Genomic DNA, 21,345 nt, shown 5'->3' with positions numbered 1-21,345 from the left:
TGTAGAACATATTAACTTACTAACACGTTTTAAGAGAGAAACTTGGTCAGAAATAGTTGGTGATATCTTTGGAGCTTTAATTCCAGCAGTGGGAATTTCTTTAAATGCATATGGAATTCGGAAACTGTCAACAGTGGTGGATCGCTTATCGACAAGTACCGCTGGTGGGTTTCTTTTGGTGAATACGGAAATGGTTGCCGTACGTGCCATGTCTATGCAAAATCGACTTGCCCTTGATATTCTATTGGCCAAGGAGGGTGGAGTCTGTGGAATGCTGAAAGTTCAACATTGTTGCACTTACATTCCTGACGAAAGCAAAGACCTGAAGGTCTATATCAAAAATATTACTGATTTGCATGAAGAATTAGTACCACTGGAAGCTGAAAGTATCTGGACCAAAATAGCTAATAAAAAAGTTGCTGTTAAGAGTTTTATTGCAAAAATAGGTAGTACTATAATAGGTAAGATATTGTTTCCTTTGACCTGTGTAATTGTTGCTTTATTAATACTAAGATTGGGGTGTTTGTGTTGTAAAAACAGGGGAGGGAAAAAGAAATTAATCAAAAGAAATATTGAAAAGAGAAATGAAAGGTCAAAAAGAGATCCACAAGAAATAGAATTAGAAGAATTGAGGGAGAGTGTTTACTTGGAGACGAAGAGGGATGATGAAAGGGAGTCTGGTGTGTAGTGTTGTGAAAAAGAAAAAGACATTTCCAATTTCTCCTAAAATGGGACTAAAATGTGACTAAAATTTTTTTTTGGGGTTGTTTATTTGGTGATAATATCACCAAAGGGGGGATTGCTGGAGCAGAGTTTTCTGTTGAAAATCTATCGGGTTTTTAAGCTCCGGTTTTGTCTATAAGTCGTGATTAAAAATACTAATTCATAATTAGTAATTATTTGTCTTGTGTGTAAATTCTAATTAACCAACCTGATTAACAAAAGAAATTACACGTGGGAAAGCATACATGTTGCTTAATAATGTGCAGGTTTTATTTAATGAATGTTGCTAGGTGCTGTTTGTTTTAAAGCACAAAACGCTTTTGAAATAATGTGTACTAATGCTTAAATATGTTGCAGATAGCTAGTTAATTACATACACATAAGGGTATTAGTGGGAATTAACACTGTTTAATCATTGCGATGATGTAGTAACGTTATTTGTATTTCTTTCGATTAAGATGGTTCGTTTTGGCCTAAAACAAGATGGCTGCCGTTTACAGCCTGTATTCGAGTGATCGAATTTTGATGAGAGGGCCTTGCTGAACATGGTCGAGAGTCACCTGACCACAGCCTTCACCTGGTTTAAAAGTTTTCCGTGAGGACAGCAGTTCTGGGCGTAAGTCCAAGTGCCTTGGACAAGGATAAGGCCACAATGAACAATGACAATGCTGCGGTGGCTCTGCTAGAGATATCAAGGAAGAGCGGCTTCGAAAGAAACATTTGTAAACTTGAGTTCCTTCTTCCGTCTTTTTTATTTTTGTGATTTTTTCTGAGCGGAGATTTTCCAAATGTAGCGATGCTACATCCTTTCCTGCTCGCTCTGCTCAGCGGCTCAACGGAAATTCAGAACATTGTATGTTGCTATTATTTTGTAATTTTTATTATAAATATACTAGACTAGAGAGGGTCCGTGGTCATTGCATTCGGATTTTTGAGGCCACTTCTTCCCAAACTTGCGTTGGTGAGGATCGATGCTGTGAGGACGGCGACTTGGGAGACTTCTACTAAGAGACCTGTCCTGACCCATTTATGACATTTAGCTAGAATAGGTAACTATGAGAATAATGATTTTATTTTGATTGCTTTTCCATTTGAACTAATTTTAGATAAAGAATCATAATTTTAAATACAGTGTTGGTGGTTATTTCTTGTCAATTATTGAGTACTCTATTTTGATTATTGTTGTTTAAATCATAACTCAAGACAGTATCAATTAGGTCTCATCGACCTTGTTGTAGATGCAGGGTGTTTAGTAGGTTTTCTCTCTCATGGTTGGTACTGATAGAGTAATCTGAGTGTATGTTAGTGAAATGGGCCCAAGTGTATGGTGAGTGTATGTGCGTGTATCTGTGAAATTACTCTATCCATGGAAGTAGGGAGAATTTATATGCCCTGATCTGCACCACTACCAGCTACAATACTAACATCTACAACTACCAGTCACAACACTAACATCTGCCGCTACCAGCCCGATACTAACATCTACCATTAGCAGCCCGATACTAACGTCTACCACTACCAGCCACGATACTAACATCTACCACTACCAGTCACAACACTAACATCTGCCGCTACCAGCCCGATACTAACATCTACCATTAGCAGCCCGATACTAACATCTACCATTACCAGCCCTATACTAACATCTACCACTACCAGTCACAACACTAACATCTGCTGCTACCAGCCCGATACTAACATCTACCATTACCAGCCACGATACTAACATCTACCACTACCAGTCACAACACTAACATCTGCCGCTACCAGCCCGATACTAACATCTACCATTAGCAGCCCGATACTAACATCTACCACTACCAGCCACGATACTAACATCTACCACTACCAGTCACAACACTAACATCTACCACTATCAGTCACAACACTGACATCTGCCGCTACCAGCCCCATACTAATATCTACCATTACCAGCCTGATACAAACATCTACCATTACCAGCCCGATACTAACATCTACCACCACCAGCCACAACACTAACATCTGCCGCTACCAGCCCAATACTAACATCTACCATTACCAGTCCGATACTAACATCTACCATTACCAGCCCAATACTAACATCAACTGCTACGAGCCCTAATCTAACATCTACCACTACCAGTCACAACACGCACATCTGCCGCTACTTTCCCGATACTAACATCTACCACTACCAGCCCCGATACTAACATCTACCACTACCAGCCCCATACTAACATCTACCGCTACCAGCCCCGATACTAACTAGTGCCGCTATCAGTTTCCACTACCAGTCCCGATACTGACATCTACCGCTACCTGCTCCGATACTAATTGATGAATAATTAATTGGGTGCAGGACTTACCACTAAGGCAACATAGCAGTCCCCCTCGAAGAAGTTACCATAGGATTTCTCGGGCACAGGAACCATTTGCATGCTCTGAAAAAGAAAGTCACAGCGGGTATTTAACACCAGGCTTTTGTTTAAGTTCCCCTCCACCACTCCCCCCAACACCATGAGAAGGGTACGGGGTTTCTCCATAATAGCGCCTCCTAGTGGTGAGGTTACTGAGCAGGAATGCATCATACTTCATGCAGCTTCTTATCTACCCTAGAGGGTACCTGAGGCCAAAAGAATCTAGGTTGAAATTTCGAAATTAATATCCAGCAAAGGAGCTGAGCTGTTTCCTGAGAAATGGTAGGAAGATTTGTGCACATACATTTTAGGACTGTAAAGGATTTTCGGTGTTCCAAGCAAATTACCTTTTAACAACTGAAGAACATCCATACACCCAAAAAGGCAATTTCGGGTAATTTGGCATTTTATGCTACCCCTCACTGGCCTTAACCAGGGCACAAAAAAGCACAAATATTTGCTAACTGAGCAGAAGGATACATTAGATTAGAAATAATGAAAAGAACCTGAGACAGTAGAGAGCATAGGGCTACTCCCTGAAGACTGAGGCTTAATTACTGCCCATGGACAGGATTATTTACTGCGTGAACGGTTACATTAAGGCATATGCTTCCCTAATACCCGGTTACTTACCGGTAATTTTCATTACTCCAAGTTCATTTCTTCCTCATCACAGTCCTTATGTATGAGTTTATCTCCATTCATGCAAAAACTAATGACCAAACTTAACTTTCCCTTCCCAATCCAAGATGGCCTCCATACCCATGAGTACAAATACATCACTTCCTTGGAAGGACTTCCTGAAATAATCAAGCATTAACAGAAACAAGTGGAACAATAGGCAGACTCAAAGTAATGAAAATGACTGGTAAGTAACCGGGCATTATCTGCTCATTCGTCTTCCTCTCACAGTCCTTATGTATAAGTACATACCCAAGCCAAACACTGATTTCGAAGCAAACCACACCATGTGCAAACAAAACAGGTGAATTTAATGAGAGAAAAGACTCAAATGACCCAAAATATTACACTGTAGGAGAACATACAGATCTCAAGACAGCCATACAAAAATAAGAGGATTAATCTCCACCCAATTGTAAATGGTAATGGGTCACGAAAGTGTAGGGAGGAGCCCAAGTGGCAGCAAAACAAATGTTTTGAATTGAAGCCCCCTTAAAAGCTGCTCAGGAGGTAGAAACACCCCTAGTAGACCTCCCAGGGAAAGACACAGAGACAGGTTGGCCAGCCTTGTAATAGGAATGAGAAATGCCCAACTTAATCCAACAGGACAAAGGTAGAGAGGGCCGGCTTGAAACCCCTCTTCGCCAGACTATGGGAGACAAACAAATCATCCGACTTACGGTACGCAGCAGTGCGTTGCACACAGATAGGAAGAGTACAGTATACATCCAGGGAATTCAAACGCACCTCTTCACCCGACACAGGAGATGGACAAAAGGTAGGCAAAACAATACCAGAATCCAAATGAAAAGAGAACACCACCTTAGGGAGAAAGGCTGGACTAGTACGAAGCACCACTTTATCCGGAGGCTCCTATCTCACCAACCCATCTCCAAAAGGAAATGGCCACCAGAAATGCAACCTTGGCCGAAAGAAACTTGAAGTCAACGGACTCCAAAGGCTCAGGTGGCACACCTTGCAGAACCAAGGGCAAGTCTCAAAGTGACACCCAGAAATAAACAACAGACCGCTGAAGAGAACTACTCTGCAAGAACCGAGCCGCCAGAGGGGCAACAGACAAAACACCAGCCGCTTGAACAGCCGCCCACTGACTACAGTGGGAAGAGACAGCCAACCCCAGCTGAAAACTGTCCCGAAGGAAGTCCAACACAGCTGTAGGATCACAAGAGGAAGAAGACAACTCCTTATTCCAACACCAGATGGAAACATTCAGTCAATGACGGCCATAGGCCTTAAGAGTAAACAGCTGCCGGGACTGCTGTGTCAGTGCAGCAGCATCCAAAGAACACCCCTTTTCTAAAAGCGACTGCTTTTCAGGTGTCAGATCGCAAGCCTCAACCTGGGAAGAGTGTCCAAGCGGAAGCAGCGGCTGACGCAGCGGGGATGGATGGATTTGCAACATCCTATGAAGCCTGACAGACAGATAGAGATGACAAGGGGACCAAGGGTACCTCGTCCAAGCCCAGGCAATCAGCAGAATCTCCGTCTGGTCCTGTACCACCTTCTGAATGACCCGAGGGAGAAGAGAGATGAGTAGAAAACAATAATGGAGACTCCTGGGCCAGGGAACATCCACTGCCCAGGATGGAACCAGACAACAGAAGTGGGGAAGAATGACATTCTCTTCAGCAGCAAAGAAATCCAGCCAAGGTTGACCAAACTGACAAAGAATGCACTGATAGATGCCCAGATCCATACACATCGTCACAGAGGACGGAAACCTCCGACTCAGAGCATTGGCAGGCACATTCTCCTTCCCGGAAGATAGACTGCCAACAGAGAAAGGAGATGGGATTCGGCCCAAGGGCAAACCCTCTGGGAAAGGAGAAATAAAGAAGGACACATGCTGCCCTGCCAGTACAGATATGGGCAGAATAATGAATTGTCTGTCTGTCTGCACACACACTGAAGTACGCAACAACAGGGGGTGGAAAAACAAAAAGGCCTTCAGGACTACTGCCAGCTCTTTCCAATTCAAAGACTTATGAGCCTCCGTCCGATTCTATCTCCGCTGAGCCATGGAATTCCCCAGAGTAGCGCCCCAGCGACTTCCACAAGCATCAGCCATGAGAACCAGGACAGGAAGAGTAACCAAAGAAAAACCCTTGCTTAGATGAGCAGGGTCCAGCCACCACTGGAGATCCCCATGGATCAGAGGAGTCACAGGAACAAGTGTCTCGCACACCCGATACAATTGGTTTCAATGCCTCAGGAGATGGTGAACAAGGGGATACAGATGCACCCTCCCCCAAGGAACCAGTACCAATGTAGAGGACATCTCCCCCTGACTGCAAAGCCATGTCCTTGCAGATGCTGGTGGGAGAATAAGGAGAGAGAACAAATGGGAGCTGAGACGTACACAGCACTCTTCCGACACCAAGACCTTCCCCTTGTCCATCCTGAAGTGTGCCCCGATAAAGAGGAGTTCTTGGTATGGCAGGACCTGGGACTTCTTCCAGTTGATTAAGAAGCCGTAGTCCTGCAACAGCGAGGTCACCTTGAGAACCTTCATCTGGGCCTTGGTTAAAGAACAAGAGGCAATCATTCAATCATCCAAATACAGGAAAAGCTGGACACCTTCCGAATGTAAAATGCCCACCAATGGTGGTAAAAACTTGGTGAGCACCCTCACTGTCGATGCCAGCCTGAAGGTCAGGACCCGGAACTGGTAGCGGTTGCCCTGGACAGCGAACTGGAGGAACGTTTGCTGAGATGGATGCACTGGTACATGGAGGAAGGCATCCATGAGATCGATGGAAGTCAAGAACTCGCCCTTCATAAAGAGAGGAAGAATTAGCAGGAGATACACTATCTTGAAGGATACATGAGGGATATACTGATTGACCCCCTATAGGCCCAGCACAGGGTGGAACTCCCTTGACGCCTTCTGCACCAGGAAAAGCAGAGAATAATAACCATGGAAAATCTTCACAGGCGGAAATGGAATTATCAATCAATCAATCAATCATAGCATTTGTAGAGCGCGCTACTCACCCGGAGGGTCTCAAGGCGCTGGGGGAGAGGGGTCTGTTACTGCTCGAAAAGCCAGGTCTTGAGTTGCTTCCTGAAGGAGAGATGGTCCTTGGTCAGCCGAAGGTGGATGGGGAGGGAGTTCCAGGTCTTGGCTGCCAGGTAGGAGAAGGACCTTCCTCCGGTGGTGGCTCTGCGGATGCGTGGTATGGCGGCGAGGCAGCCTTCTGGAGCAGCAACTAAATCCCCTGGAGTACAGCAGCCAACTTCCCCGGGGAGTGAGGAGGAGTCTCGAAAAAATGCAAAGAGGAGTGTCGCTGAAATTTACTCTGTATCCTTCTGAGATCACTTGGACGGCCCATGCATCTGAAATGACACAAGTCCAAGTGTGCCAAATGTACTGAAGACGACCTCCCACTGGATGGAACGTGGAGAGGTGAGAGAGGCAGCAGCAGCACAGTACCTGGATTTGGCAGCATATGGGGTGCCCTGGCCAGGACCTTTGCCATGAAAAAGCTGGTTTGGCAGAGCTTTACCCCCAGAGGTAAAAGCCCTCCTGTATCCAAAACCTCTGCCCTTGGTGACCGTCCATACAGGAGTAACCAGTTTCCCATCCTCCGCAGATTTCTTAATCATGTCTTCCAAGTCTCTGCCAAAAACCTTAGAACTTGTAAAACGCAATTTCAAAAGGACTGCTTATGAACAGCATCGCCCTTCCAAGAACACATCCAAATGTTGCGAAGGGCCGCCACAGCAGCACTAGAACCTGCTGTAGAGGCACAGAAATTGTCAATAGTGACATCTGAGAGGAACCGCACCTACAGTTCCATCAAAGCCAACAAGGTCGAAAAATCTGCACCCTCCTGCACCTCTTCGGCCAAAAAATGGAAGTCTTTCAGGAGGGACTGAATAGCATAAGTGTAGTAGACATTTACACGGACAGCAAAGTTCGAAGCTGTATACAGATGTTTCACTGCCCCCTCCACCTTCTTGTCCACAGCGTCAGAAGGCGAAGCATCCTCTGACACCACAGCCCCTCGAGAGGATAACCCTGCCATAATGTTATCAATCTTCACCGAGGACGGAAACTCCTCCCCAAATTGATCCAAAGGGTGACATTTCAGCAAGAAGTGTGGGAACGACTGCTTCTCAACATCTTTCCATTCATTCGTAAGAACATGGCGAATGGAGGCATGCAAGGGCAAAGAGTCTGGTTCAGTCTGCTCATACTGTAAAAAAAAGTCCTCCTCAGCTGCAAAGCCCAAATTCTCCTGCACATGTTGCAGAATTTCAGCCAGATCTGTGCCCTGTGCAAAGCGGCCCTAGATGTCATCCTCACCCACCTCAACTGAAGGATTCATCCTATGAACTTTAGCCAGAGGAGCCCCCTCTTGGGTACGAAATGCAGCATCCACAGCTGCAGCGATAATGGCTTGAAGATCAGGGGGACACAGCAACCCCATAGGATGGCCCGGCCACCACAGGTGTCATCCAAATCACTCATAATAGGGCATGTGTCACGTCCAAAGTCAGAGTCAGGAGATGGTAATCCAAACTCCAGTAGCACTGAAGCCAGTATATGTAGATCAAACAGAAGGGGGATGGGAGCACACTGCCTCACCTCCCAGCACAGTTCGCCCCTTAGCATTGTGGTAAATGCAGTTCATAGTGATTGCTTACTTGAATTTTAGCTGTAGTGGGTCACCAAAGTTGGTGCAAGTTAGTGCTGTAAGTCTCTAGGCATGTGTTTCTGGCTATTATCCTTCATCAGTAGAGATAAAAAAACAAATTCATCTGGGGTTGCTGTGAAGGCTGCCACAGTCTCTCAGGTCTCAGTACCTCTCTCGGAAGCAGTGTGCTCCCATCCCCCTTCTGTTTGAAAAGGCTCCCTTGAGCCATTGAGCTGACAAGCTTTTGGAGATGCACCTGTGAGAGGTACTGAGACCTGAAAGGATTGTGGCAGCTTGCTCAGCAACCCCAGATACATTTTGTTTTTATCTCTACTGATGAAGGATGATATCCAGAAACACATGTGTCTAGAGATTGACAGCACTAACCTGCACCAACTTTGGTCGAATGCTTCAGCAAAAACTCAAGTAAGCATTTAAAATGAACTGCATTTACCATAATGCTAAGGGGTAAACTGTGCTGGGAGGTGAAGCAGTGTGCTCCCATCCCCCTTCTATATGTAGATCAAGGCAATAACTCCAGCAAGGCAACCACAAACACAGAAACCAGACTGGCACAAGAAGAAACTTCCTGAGAAAGCCGAATGGTTTCCCAGGCAATACCGTCCTTGCTGCAGCATGCTCCTTGTCCGATGCAAAAGCCAGGAGGAAGTGCGAGGATGCCCCCTGCAGAAACCTGGAGGCACCATCTTGGAATCAGGCAGATTCTGTACGCCTGCCGATTCCATTCAAAATAATCCTTGCACTGATTCTGCATGAGTGCTGCGCACCCCAGTACATCAGTGGCAGCAATAACAGCAATATTGGGGAATTAAATGAAAACAAAATAATAATAAAGAAAAATAGCTCCCCGACATCCCTGAGGCTGCCACAGGTTGCCTAGCAAACCACAGACATCCTCCGTGATCCCATATGCCTTAAATAGGAGCGTGATCACCAAATTAAAAATACACATACCTCAAACCGGATGTATGACGTTACAACGCATACATTTACATCGCGGTACACTACATCGCGGTTTTGACAACGCAAGTCGTTACAACGACTTGCGCTAGATGGCGCTCTAGGACAAGGAATAGGACTTAGGAGTAGTATAATTTACTATTCCAACTCCAGTCTACGTACAGTAGGGAAGGTGTTGGATAGTAAATTATACTATTCCTTGTCCTAGAGCGCCATCTAGCTCAAGTCGTTGTAACGACTTGCGTTGTAAAAACCGCGATGTAATGGCATCGCGATGTAATCCCCGCGTTGTAAACGATGTTTCCCCTCAAACCAGATGGTAATTGGCTGTGTAAAAAAGAAACATGAAGTGCTTCCCAGGAAGTGATGTATTTGAATTCATGGTTATGGGGGCCATCTTGGATTGGAAAGGAAAAATCTAGGGGCATATTATCAAGAAATGGCGTTAAAATTATTGCTGCTTTAGCGGCAGAAAACTGCCGCTAAAGCGGCGATAATGGGCTTGATAATATGCCCTTGTGAATTCCCATAGAAGCCCATGTTCTGGTGTCAACATGGGCTTCTATGGGAATTCTCTGCAGCATATTATCAAGCTCATTATCGCCGTTTCAGCTGCAGTTTTCTGCCGCTAAAGCGGCGATAATTTTAACGCAGTGCTTGATAATATGCCCCCTAGTTTGCTAATTAGGTTCTACATGAATGGAGATAAACATATACATAAGTACTGTGTGAGTAAAACGGACGAGGAGGTAACATACACTGCTGCTGCCTTTGTAACCATGGTTATTGGCAGGGCGGGTTGCTTCTTACACTATCAATACATCACCAGAAGTATTGATCGGGTTGGTTTTTCATGATATTCGTAGACATGGCATTCTTTGTTTCTCTTCACTTTTTTGTACTGGGTTAGCAATGGTTGTGTCTTACTGTGGATAACTACTAGGGTACTGTGTAATTATGGGAACCAGAAGATAGATGAACTCAACAACCTTAGTGTATTACTTCATCCATGATACCTACGTACTGGTAAAACAGAGCAAAACTCAGCCACAGAAGTAATCCCAAACAATGGATGGAACTTACTTACAGACCCATGCCCAAACATCACAGCCGAGCAGAGACCAATTACAAGGGAAAATGCAACCCATAAACATACAGAACCAGCTACCGGGTGAAAGAAGAACAAAGAACCAGCAGAGAAACCAGTAGACTGGTAGAACCCTATGATAGATGCAGCTCCATCAAAAATGCTAAACACCAGAATCCAATTGATGAGCAGAAATCAACAAATAGGTCAACCAGGAAAGAATCCAGCCCATAGACAGGCCTCTATGGTAGAGTGAACTCAAAAAATAAAGGCAAAACAAGCTACAGGTGAGAATCTAACTAGCAGAGTCTTGCAACTACAGAATGAATTTCAAAAGGACCGGTTGGAAACTCAACTACAAGAGAGTATTCAACTGATACGTAAAACCAAAATACTAAATGAACATCAATGATAAGGAAGAAGCTCAGATGCCTAGTGGAGGAAGAACAAAATGTTAGAGATAAATATAACAGCAAGCAAAAACAATTTTCAGAAGAGAATTCAACCAATGGACAGAACTCAACAAGAAAACAAACTCCAAAACAAAGCCACCAAAAGAGAATTCAATTGAAAGGTAGAATCGATATGCAGAATTAACTTCTAGCTGATGCCAAAATCTAGGAAGAAATTACTTACATGAAAGAATCATACTAATTCAGTAGTACAATTACAAAATCACTTCCAAAAAGAAAGCAGCATGTAACCGATGACTAAACTACTGAATGAGGCCATAGCAAAGTACAACTGGCAGCAGAGAGAACAACCTACTGACACAATCTACATAAAACATCAAACCCAGTACCATGTACTAAAGACAGCCTTGTGGATGAACACAATCCCCTATAGAAGCACCTCAGAAAGCTAGTGAGAAGCTTCATAAAAGATAGATTTAAAGTGAAGCACAATATGGCACCACAAACTCAACTTGAAAAGCAAGGCAGAACTGAGCTAGAGCAGAGAACCCAATAAGTTTGAAAAAAGGCTAAAACTTCAAATCTATAAGCAAGGCAGGAACAAATTCAGCACTAACAGCAAGATGGGTCTCAACTATAGGAGATACCACAACCATAGACAAAAACAATTTACATGCCACCAATGGGTAAAAGCCCCACAGCAGGGCAGAACACAACCAACAGAAAGAATACAACTTAACGATAAAAGGCTACTTGCGGGTGAGTTTCATCTTTTGGAGGAAGCCAACACAATACCAAGTACTGAAGTAATGAATGGACTTCAACCACAGTAGGACCCTGATTCTAAGGAGAACACAACTAAGATACAGTAGCATACAACTTCAAAATGAAATGCACATAGTAGAATCTAACCAGTGTACAAAACTAAACTCGCAGTGAAGAAAGATATTCATCCCATGATGTTACTATAAAGTAAAGTCCACTAGCAAGAAAAGTCCATCCTAGAACACATGGACATAAAGTAGCTGTAGAAGTAGTTCTAACAAGACAATCCCCATCTGTAGGCGGGACCCTGACCAATGACGTAGTCAAGTCAAGTCAAAGGCACTTGTATAGCGCAGACATATCACTCCGAAGAGTCTCATGGCGCTTGCAGACGACTCTGGTCGGACGGAAGAGATGTTACTGGTCAAACAGCCATGACTTCAGATTCTTCCGGAAACAGCTGTGGACAGGGATGGAGCGTAGGTATATGGGCATTTTGTTCCAGGAGAACGGCGCAAGATACGAGAAGGGTCTTCCCCCTTGTCTCGTTGTGTGTATTCTGAAAGGAGTGAGCAGTGACACAGTGCTGGTCCTAAGTGTCCTCTGAGGCTTATACCAGTGAAGCTTTTTAGACCAATATTGTGGGCCTTTCCCATACAGATATTTATGCGTAAGGCAGAGGACTTTAAAGAGAATTCGCTTTCTCACCGGCAACCAGTGTAGGGCTTTCAGTCGTGGAGCGGAAGATGTTCTATGGGGAAGATTCAGGATCATTCTAGCCGCAGTATTCTATAAAATCTGTAAAACCTGTAAAGTTTTTATGGACAACAGAAGCGCATTGCCATAGTCCATTCGATTTGTAATTAGTCCCTGAATCAATGGTTTTCTTGCATCGATGGGAATCCATTTGAAAACATTCCACATGGTACGCATTATTCCAAAGCATGTACTAATAATATGGTTTATTTGGGTTTTCACGGACAATTGATTGTCCATATAAAAACCAAGATTGCGGACCACCTCTTTGGGAGCAGGACAGGTGCCTAGACCAGATGGCCACCAATCAGGTGACCAATGTTCAGGAGCTTTCCCAAAGAGCATAATTTCTGATTTAGTACCGTTCAATTGGAGATGGTTACTTTTCATCCACCTATCAATGTGGGACATGCAGTTTTTAAAGCGTGCCTTGGTTTCGATAGGATCAGGACCCAGTGTAATCAGGATTTGAGTGTCGGCAGCATACGATATGACATCAAATCCATAATTTCTAATCAATGGGGCCAGAGGAGCCATGTACAGATTAAAGAGTGTAGGACTCAGAATGGAACCTTGTGGCACTCCCATCATGACAGATCTTGCGGAGGAAGTACTGACTCCCGTCTGAACAATAGTTTTGCGGTCCGATTGAATAATACAGAATAAACCTGCAACAAGACAGGACCCAAATATAATTAACACTAACACAGAGAGGAACTAAACTGGATGAAAGATCACACATAAAGAAGTTAATCAAACCTAGATTCAACTGTAGCACAAATACAGAGAAGAGAGACCAATTTATGGGAAGAAAACATTTGCAGTTTCAGATCTTTCAAGCAGGCAGGACCCAGCTCAGTTACAGAAGAGAAGCTAAGTGTTGGGCAGATGTTAGCTCCACATGGAAGTTGGAGCCATCAACTACACAGTTACGGGTGGAATCTACTAGAGTGTAAACCCCATTGGCAAAGACAAACTCAACTACAGACAGAAATTCAACTAATGAGTAGAATGCAACCAGTGGGTTTAATGCAGCTAGTGGGAAGATTTCAACTACAAAATCGGACAGGACCAGCAAAGATATTTTGGATGCTTATAGGCATGTGTATATTTACTATTCCTAACTCCCACAGAGTGCATGCTGACAGGGAAGTGTGTGTTTACTATTCTTAACTCCCACGGAGTGCATGCTTACAGGAAGTGTATATTTACTATTCTTAACTCCCACGGAGAGCATGCTTACAGGGAAGTGTATATTTAATATTCTTAACTTCCACGGCGTGCATGCTTACAAGGAAGTGTAGATTTACTATTCTTAACTCCCACGGAGTGCATGCTTACAGAAAAATGTAGATTTACTATTCTTAACTCCCACAGAGTGCATGCTTACAGGGAAGTGTACTATTCTTAACTCCCACATTGTGCATGCTTACAGGGAAGTGTACTATTCTTAACTCCCACATTGTGCATGCTTACAGGCAAGTGTACTATTCTTAACTCTCACAAAGTGCATGCTTACAGGGAAATGCAGATTTACTCTTCTTAACTCCCACAGAGTGCATGCTTACAGGATAGTGTACTAATCTTAACTCCCTTGGAGTGCATACTTACAGGGAAGGGTATATTTACTATTCTTAACTCCCACATTGTGCATGCTTACAAGGAAGTGTAGATTTACTATTCTTAAATCCCACGGAGTGCATGCTTACAGGGAAGTGTACTATTGTTAACTCTCACAGAGTGCATGCTTACAAGCAAGTGTAGATTTACTATTCTTAACTCCCACAGAGTGCATGCTTACAGGGAAGTGTAGATTTACTATTATTAACTCCCACGGAGTGTATGACTACAGGGAAGTGTAGATTTACTATTCTTAACTCCCATGGAGTTCATGCTTACAGGGAAGTGTATATCTACTATTCTTAACTCCCAGAGAGTGTATGATTACAGGGAAGTGTAGATGTACTATTCTTAACTCCCTTGGAGTTCATGCTTACAGGGAAGTGTATATCTACTATTCTTAACTCCCACAGAGTGTATGATTACAGGGAAGTGTAGATTTACTATTCTTAACTCCCATGGAGTTCATGCTTACAGGGAAGTGTATATCTACTATTCTTAACTCCCACAGAGTGCATGCTGACTGGGAAGTGTAGATTTACTATTCTTAACTCCCACAGATTGCATGCTTACCGGCAAGGGTACATTTAATTTTCTTAACTTCCAAGAAGGGCATGATTACAGGGAAGTGTATATTTACTATTCTTATCTTCTACGGAGTGCATGCTTACAGGGAAATTGAGATTTACTATTCTTAACTCCCACTGAGTGTATGGATACAGGGAAGTGTGAATTTACTATTCATAAATGCCACGGAATGCAAGCTTACAGGGAAGTTTAGATTTATTATTCTTAACTCTCACGGAGGGCATGATTACAGGAAAGTGTATATTTACTATTCTTAACTCCCACGGAGGGCATGCTTACAGGAAAGTGTACTATTCTTAACTCCCACAGAGTGCATGCTTACAAGCAAGAGTAGATTTACTATTCTTAACTCCCACAGAGTGCATGCTTACAGGAAAGTGTACTATTCTTAACTTCCACGGAGTGCATGCTTACAGGGAAGTATAGATTTACTATTCTTAACTCCCACGGAGTGCATGCTTACAAGCAAGAGTAGATTTACTATTCTTAACTCCCACAGAGTGCATGCTTACAGGGAAGTGTACTATTCTGTACTGCCACAGAGTTCATGTTTAAAGGGAAGTGTAGATTTACTATTCTTAACTCCCATGGAGTTCATGCTTACGGGGAAGTGTAGGTTTACTATTCTGAACTCCCACAGATTGAATGCTTACAAGGAAGTGTAGATTTACTGTTTTTAACTCCCACGGTGTGCATGCTTAAAGGGAAGTGTAGATTTACTATTCTTTTTTGAAAATCTTTTTTATTAAATATTCCTCAGTTGCAGTGTACAGTATCACAACAACAGGCTTTGTAGTAGTAAGTACAGTACATTGCAATTCAATGCTTACATTTAACTTGACCAACATAAGACAGAAGGGATATCGTATGAGTTGATAGTAACTTACATATAATACCATAAGATCACAGGAGAGGGTTCTCCCTGCTCCCTGCCACCCCTTTCCTGGCCTCCAGATTCTTCGGAGTCCTCGACACTCAACCCAGCGACCCCACACCTTTACCCATTTCCGAGGGCAGCCTCTCCTCTCATAGGTCACTCTTTCTGCAGCACAGCACCAATCCAAGTCGTATTTCCATTGCCCCACCTTTGGAGGGAGGCTTGCCCCACAGGCCCTGGCGATATTCCTCTTGGCTACCATAGCCGCAGCCATCTGCCACAACTTTTGGTATCTCTGCCATGTCTCCTCACCCGTTACGCATAGTATATGCCAGCTAGCCTTTCAGTGGTATTGCCTGGCCCGTCACGTCAGACACGGTTTGTGTCACTCTCTCCCAATATTTCTGTATGTCAGGACAACCCCAGAGGATATGGAAGAAGGTACCTATTTCCTGACAACCCCTGGTGCAATGGTTTGAAGGACAGCGCCCGGCTTGTGCATGAGTGCTCTGGAGGAGTAGGACCTATGGAGGGTACGGAGCTAGATTTACTATTCTTAACTCCAACGGAGTGTCTGAAGTTTAGAATAATCATGCATATATGCACATACCTTCTTGATATTTTGGTCTTCAATGGTTTGTCTATGATATTTTGATAGCACGATGTTTATGACTCAATATTTCGACACACAGCACACCCCACCGCCTCCACCAAATATCAAACATTAACTTCATGTGCAGAACTCTACAGGTCCTCACAATATCCAACTACATGTGACAACCTTAGTTTAAACCAATGAAAGGGATATTCTGAGAAAAAACAGTAGTAAATCCCAGTCTCTATTCTGCAGAACTCGAGATCTTCTGCGGGTGATTTCGGGAGCAAGGGGGCCTCGCGTCAAGCTTGCTTTTTAAGTACAATTGGAGCTACTGCAACTTCAAGGACAAGGGCAAACAGTTCGCAAAACTAGAGACAGAAAGTAGAAAATGACTGCCTCTGTGTTTGCGCTTCTTCACCTAAGCGATTTCTAACGGTGGACGCTCTCGCTGTACAAAGCCGGAAGGGCTGGGTTGTGGGATTTCTCCCACTTTTAACACAAAGTGACCCAACTTAGAAACTATGGGGCATATTATCAAGATACAGCGTTAAAATTATCGCCGCTTTAGCGGCAGAAAACTGCCGCTAAAGCGGCGATAATGGGCTTGATAATATGCCCGTGTGAATTCCCATAGAAGCCCATCTTCTGGTGTGAACATGGGCTTCTATTGGAATTCTCTGCGGCATATTACCAAGCCCATTATCCCCGCTTTGGCGGCAGTTTCCTGCCGCTAAAGCGGCGATAATGTTAACGCCGTGCTTGATAATATGCCCCTATATTGGCTCAAAGGGAAATCCAGTGAGGGAATCCAGGATAGTTGAAACGTGGATGCAGGTTCTAGCTCAGGCCACTAGTTGTGCTGCTGAGTGAAAAGGAGATTGGAAGGGCTGTAAGACACGCCTCGCATGGTGCACCTGACAAATGGATGCTACCCCGCTGAACACGAGAGGCCTAAACTGTGACTTAGATGTATTGTATAAGGTAGGCGCTTTAGATGGAATTTTTAAGACACTATCCATGCACAACACGCTAAGCCACACCGTTTTTAAAAGATAATATGTTAGGTAATGATCGTTTGGTGCCATTTGTACAACCCTCTAGCCCTTTCAGAGCTCAGTCTCCTTCCACGGTTCTAGACACCGAGTCACGGTTGTCTGTGGACTCTGGGGCTTATTTACAAGCCCATTGAGTTGCCCGTGCATCACTTTTTTGGACACACCGGTGGAGCAGTGTGCATGCCCATATAAACAAGGCCAGGAAAGCCACCATGCGTGACTTTTCATGGCCTGTAAATATGGCCCCCTTTGATGCATTACTCTGCGTGAAAGGGGCGTGCCATGGGTATTGCTGTGGGTGTTCCCATGCACTATCCGTGAAACCAGACGCATTTCTAGATTTACAAGGTTTTGTAAACCTGGTAATGCGTCAGATTCCAATGCCTCCCCAGGCATAAGGGAGGCGCAATGAGGAGGAATACCTTTATTTCTCCTCGTTTTTCCTTTTTCTATGTGTGCTGTATTCTCAAGCACACGTAGAAAGAGGAGCACACCTCTCTCTCATGATTGTTTTTGTGCAGGAAGGTGTCCCTGCATCACAGACATCCTTGCACCATGGAGCAAGGGTGGCTGCGTTGGAGCATGGCAGCCTATTGTGCGCCAGTACAGGGGAAAAGGATAGGACTGCGGCGTGTCTCATAGATACGGCGCATTCCTGCCCTTTTCTTTTGACGCAGGGCAGCGCAGCAAGATTCCTTGCGGTACTGCTCCGTGCCAAAACCTCGTAAATGAAGCGCACTGAGTCTAGTATTGTTTACTAATTGATTGAATTGGGAGGACTAGCATTGATGAAACTGACTCATCTATTGTTTAGTGATGGTTCATACTGAACAGTAACCGGATGGACTGTGTCACTGACTTGCCTTATTTGCAAGTATGTGTGTGCTGAAGGACTTTACTATTAGTTTCTTCTGCTGGCTGCAAGGTTTCCATTGATCGGGTTATGGCGGCTGATCAGTTAGGAACCATTCTTAGCAGAGTACATGCCTGAAGGGTGGCTTGGTACATTGGAGGAGACATTTCCTGAATGGTTGGTGAGAGTTAATGGGTGTGCTGTAGAGCTCAACCAATGGTTAGTTTGGTGCCATGATATCTGCAAAATAGTGCCAGGGAGGTGTGTCTGCTGTGTTCTGTTGTTGTAAGGCAAATACTGGGTGTCACAATTAGTCGGCTAGATTTTTGTACGGCAAATACGGGGTGTCACAATTAGTCGGCTAGATGGCTTCAGTGCCACACTGGTGACCGGGAGGCTACAAGGGTCTGGACTGCAGCAGGTCTTGAGTGAAGCAATGATGCTGTGCCGTACCTCTATCCTCCATATCTGGATCCCCGGAGTGGTCCTGTTGAGGGTCTTCGTGACGGCGGCGCTGAGTTCCGTCATGCTGAAGGTCAGGGCACTGGGCTGCAGACACGAAAACAAATGTTATTCTGGGAGAGACACCATAATAACACAGACTAGAGTTACAGCAAACGATGCAGCATTGACAGCAAATCAGCGCAAGGCAGAGTGGTCTTTAACAGTGCGATGCGCGTGATGCATCCGAGCTGTATGAATATTAAAATGCCAAAGCGTTATGATGCTCACTGTGAGAAATCGGGTTCTTTGTTGAGTGTGGTGTTAACCCTGCTCAAGCAACCGTCACAGTTACCGTCCTGGTGAGCCGCAAAGGTCGCTAAATTAACCTGTGCTTGACCCTCTGGTAGTTTGCAACAAAAGCAGCGAGGCTTAACTAATAGGCAATGCGTAAAGTATTTATGCAGCACACAAGCCGTAATAAGGTGAAAATACAACGCAAGAAAAATCCCACACCATTTTAGAACAAAAGGGTACATTTTAGTAAATTATGTGACACCAAAATAACAAAAATCCAATCAGTAGAACCAGAGTGATGAAGTTTTAGGTAAAAACTAGCATGTAAAAGATCAAAGCCCCAACCACAAACATCTAGTTGTGCGAGACTGTTGTGTGAAAGTTGAAAAATAAGGCCAAATGCATTGAAGCGCGGGTTGCATACAAGAATGTGGATTGGGTCCAGTCGCCTCTTACCCTTCAGACTTGGTGACTTCTTTGACGGAGAAGTTTCTAGATAATTCCCTCTGTAGGACTTGGAATTTCTTGCCTCCCCTGCTATTGCTCTAGCCTGGCTGCCTGAACAATGCAGTGGTGTGAAGTCATTTGTGAGAAGTAATGGCACAGCCTATGGATTTGCAAGTGGGGCTGTGCCCAGCATTGACCTCTCCCCCATTCTGCAAGTGATGGTCCATCCAAACACACCTAACACTTTTATTATGTGGCTGTCTGGGAGGAATAAACAAAGCCCAACTGCCAACTACACCTAGTCATGTGACCCAGTAACAGGCTGCAGACACCAAATAGTTAGGGAGGAAAATTACATCTTTCCAAAAGCTGCATTTTCAAAATTGTGACTTAAAATCCAACTTGGCCATTAAAGAGGGTTATAAATTACAATTTCTGAGACATTAACCATGAAGTCCTTATCTGCTGTCAATCAAAATTTAGCACTTATAAAATGTAATAAGGCAACCCAATGTTATCCTATGGAACAGATAGGTCTCTCAGTTGTGAAAAATTCCCTCTGGACTGCCTAGGGCCTATCTTATGGGTGACGTATATGTAATTAAAGAGGGGGGGTTAAGGCTTAGTCAGGGGGTTATTTTGCCAAGTCAAATTGGCAGTTTAAAACTGCATTCGGGCTGCAATGTCAGGTCAGAAACATGTTTTAGGGGGCTATTTAAGTGGATGGCACAGTAACTGCTGCAGGCCCAGTAGTAGCATTTAATTTACCTGCTCTTTGTATATGGTATGCCAGTTTAATTGAGACTTATAAGTAAATTAAATATGTCGATCAGGTGTAAGCCAATTTTACCATATTTTAAGGAGTGAGTACAATCACTTTAGCACTGGTTAGCAGTGCTAAAGTGCACAGAGTCCTAAGGCCAACAAAAGCCAATTTAGCAAAAATAGGAGTGATGAAGGCAAAAGGTTTGACGTGACCATGCAGAGAAGGCCAAGTACAACCCTCACTGATGCTTGTAATTCCACCTGTATCTAAATGGTTGGCATACATTTAGAAATATATGAGTATAACAATGGGCATCTGTGGAGCTAACACTTGTTTCTTAAACTATGTCTGCTGTATTACTGAAATAAAGTGTATGTCCACAGCTTTTGTGCAAATTCTTGAGTTTCCTGGATTCTGTGACGTTCGTTCTTCAGGAAAGGGTTTGGGGTCGTGAGGCCTGAGTGAAAATGCTCATTCTTCCTTGAGTGAAAAGTACAACTCTTGTGAATTTTTCGTGCTGCACACGTAGGAGGGATTCGCATGAAGAGGTGTATGTGAGGGGCACCCTCGTGTCCAAAGGTATCTCTGGACCAGCTTAATGTATTGTCCATGCAGTTTCTAGAGTCTAGCGGTGAACGCCGATATCGCAGCACGTGACCACACACCCATCCAGTGGCATAGTTCCTACAAGACATTTTATTTTTATTTGTGTTGGAACAAAATTCTTGAGAGAACTCAAATTACACAAAAAACCTGAATGATACAAAAATAGAACTGAAATTGTGAGAATTCCGTGCAGCCCAATAGCTGGATTTATTTTCTTACAGTTTTACGCTAAAGCATACTAAGGACGTACAACACCTGAAAAGATTATTGCCCCTTGCGTCGCCGGTGCATCACTTTTTGTGATGCACCGGTGGTGCATCTTGCTGCCCCATATTTACAAGGACACGTAAAGCCACCCTGTATGGCTTTTGTAAATACGACCCCTTTACACACAGCACTTTGCGTGAAAAGAGCGTGCCATGGGTGTTGCTGTGGGTGTTCCCACGCTACACCCATGGTTTCTGCCGCATTAACAGATTTACGAGAAATTGTAAACCCGGAAATGCGTCAGAATGGTACTCCTCCTCAGGTGAGGCTTAGGGGGTGCAACGAGAAGAAATGTTTTAATTTCTTCTCATTTTTTCCTCTTTCTATGCGTGCTGCATTGTGCAGCACGAATAGAAGAAGGAAAACACCTCTTCTGATTGTTTTTGTGTAGGAAGGTTTCCCTTCCTGCACAAAAACAGTCATCCCCGTGATGCAGGCACCCTTGCACCATGGTGCAAGGGTGC

At 44.1% G+C, this 21,345-nt stretch overlaps 1 protein-coding gene across 2 annotated transcripts in view; it reads right to left on the bottom strand.

Moving 5' to 3' along the window:
- The window catches only part of VIL1 (villin 1), a 189,825-nt gene that overhangs the window by 146,876 nt on the left and 21,604 nt on the right, over positions 1-21,345 (bottom strand). For both annotated transcript variants that reach the window (XM_085650036.1, XM_085650035.1), the window contains exons 2-3: positions 18,511-18,606; positions 3,072-3,146 (exon numbers count right to left, since the gene is read on the bottom strand). In XM_085650036.1, the coding sequence (XP_085506162.1) occupies positions 3,072-3,146; positions 18,511-18,585 (150 nt within the window). In that variant the 5' untranslated portion in view covers positions 18,586-18,606. The remainder of the gene's footprint in view (positions 1-3,071; positions 3,147-18,510; positions 18,607-21,345) is intronic.

This window comes from Triturus cristatus, chromosome 3_2 (assembly GCF_964204655.1).
Source record: "Triturus cristatus chromosome 3_2, aTriCri1.1, whole genome shotgun sequence".
Lineage (NCBI taxonomy): Eukaryota > Metazoa > Chordata > Amphibia > Caudata > Salamandridae > Triturus > Triturus cristatus.
The sequence above is the reverse complement of the archived record's forward strand: the minus strand, read 5'-3'. Positions and strand labels throughout refer to the sequence as shown.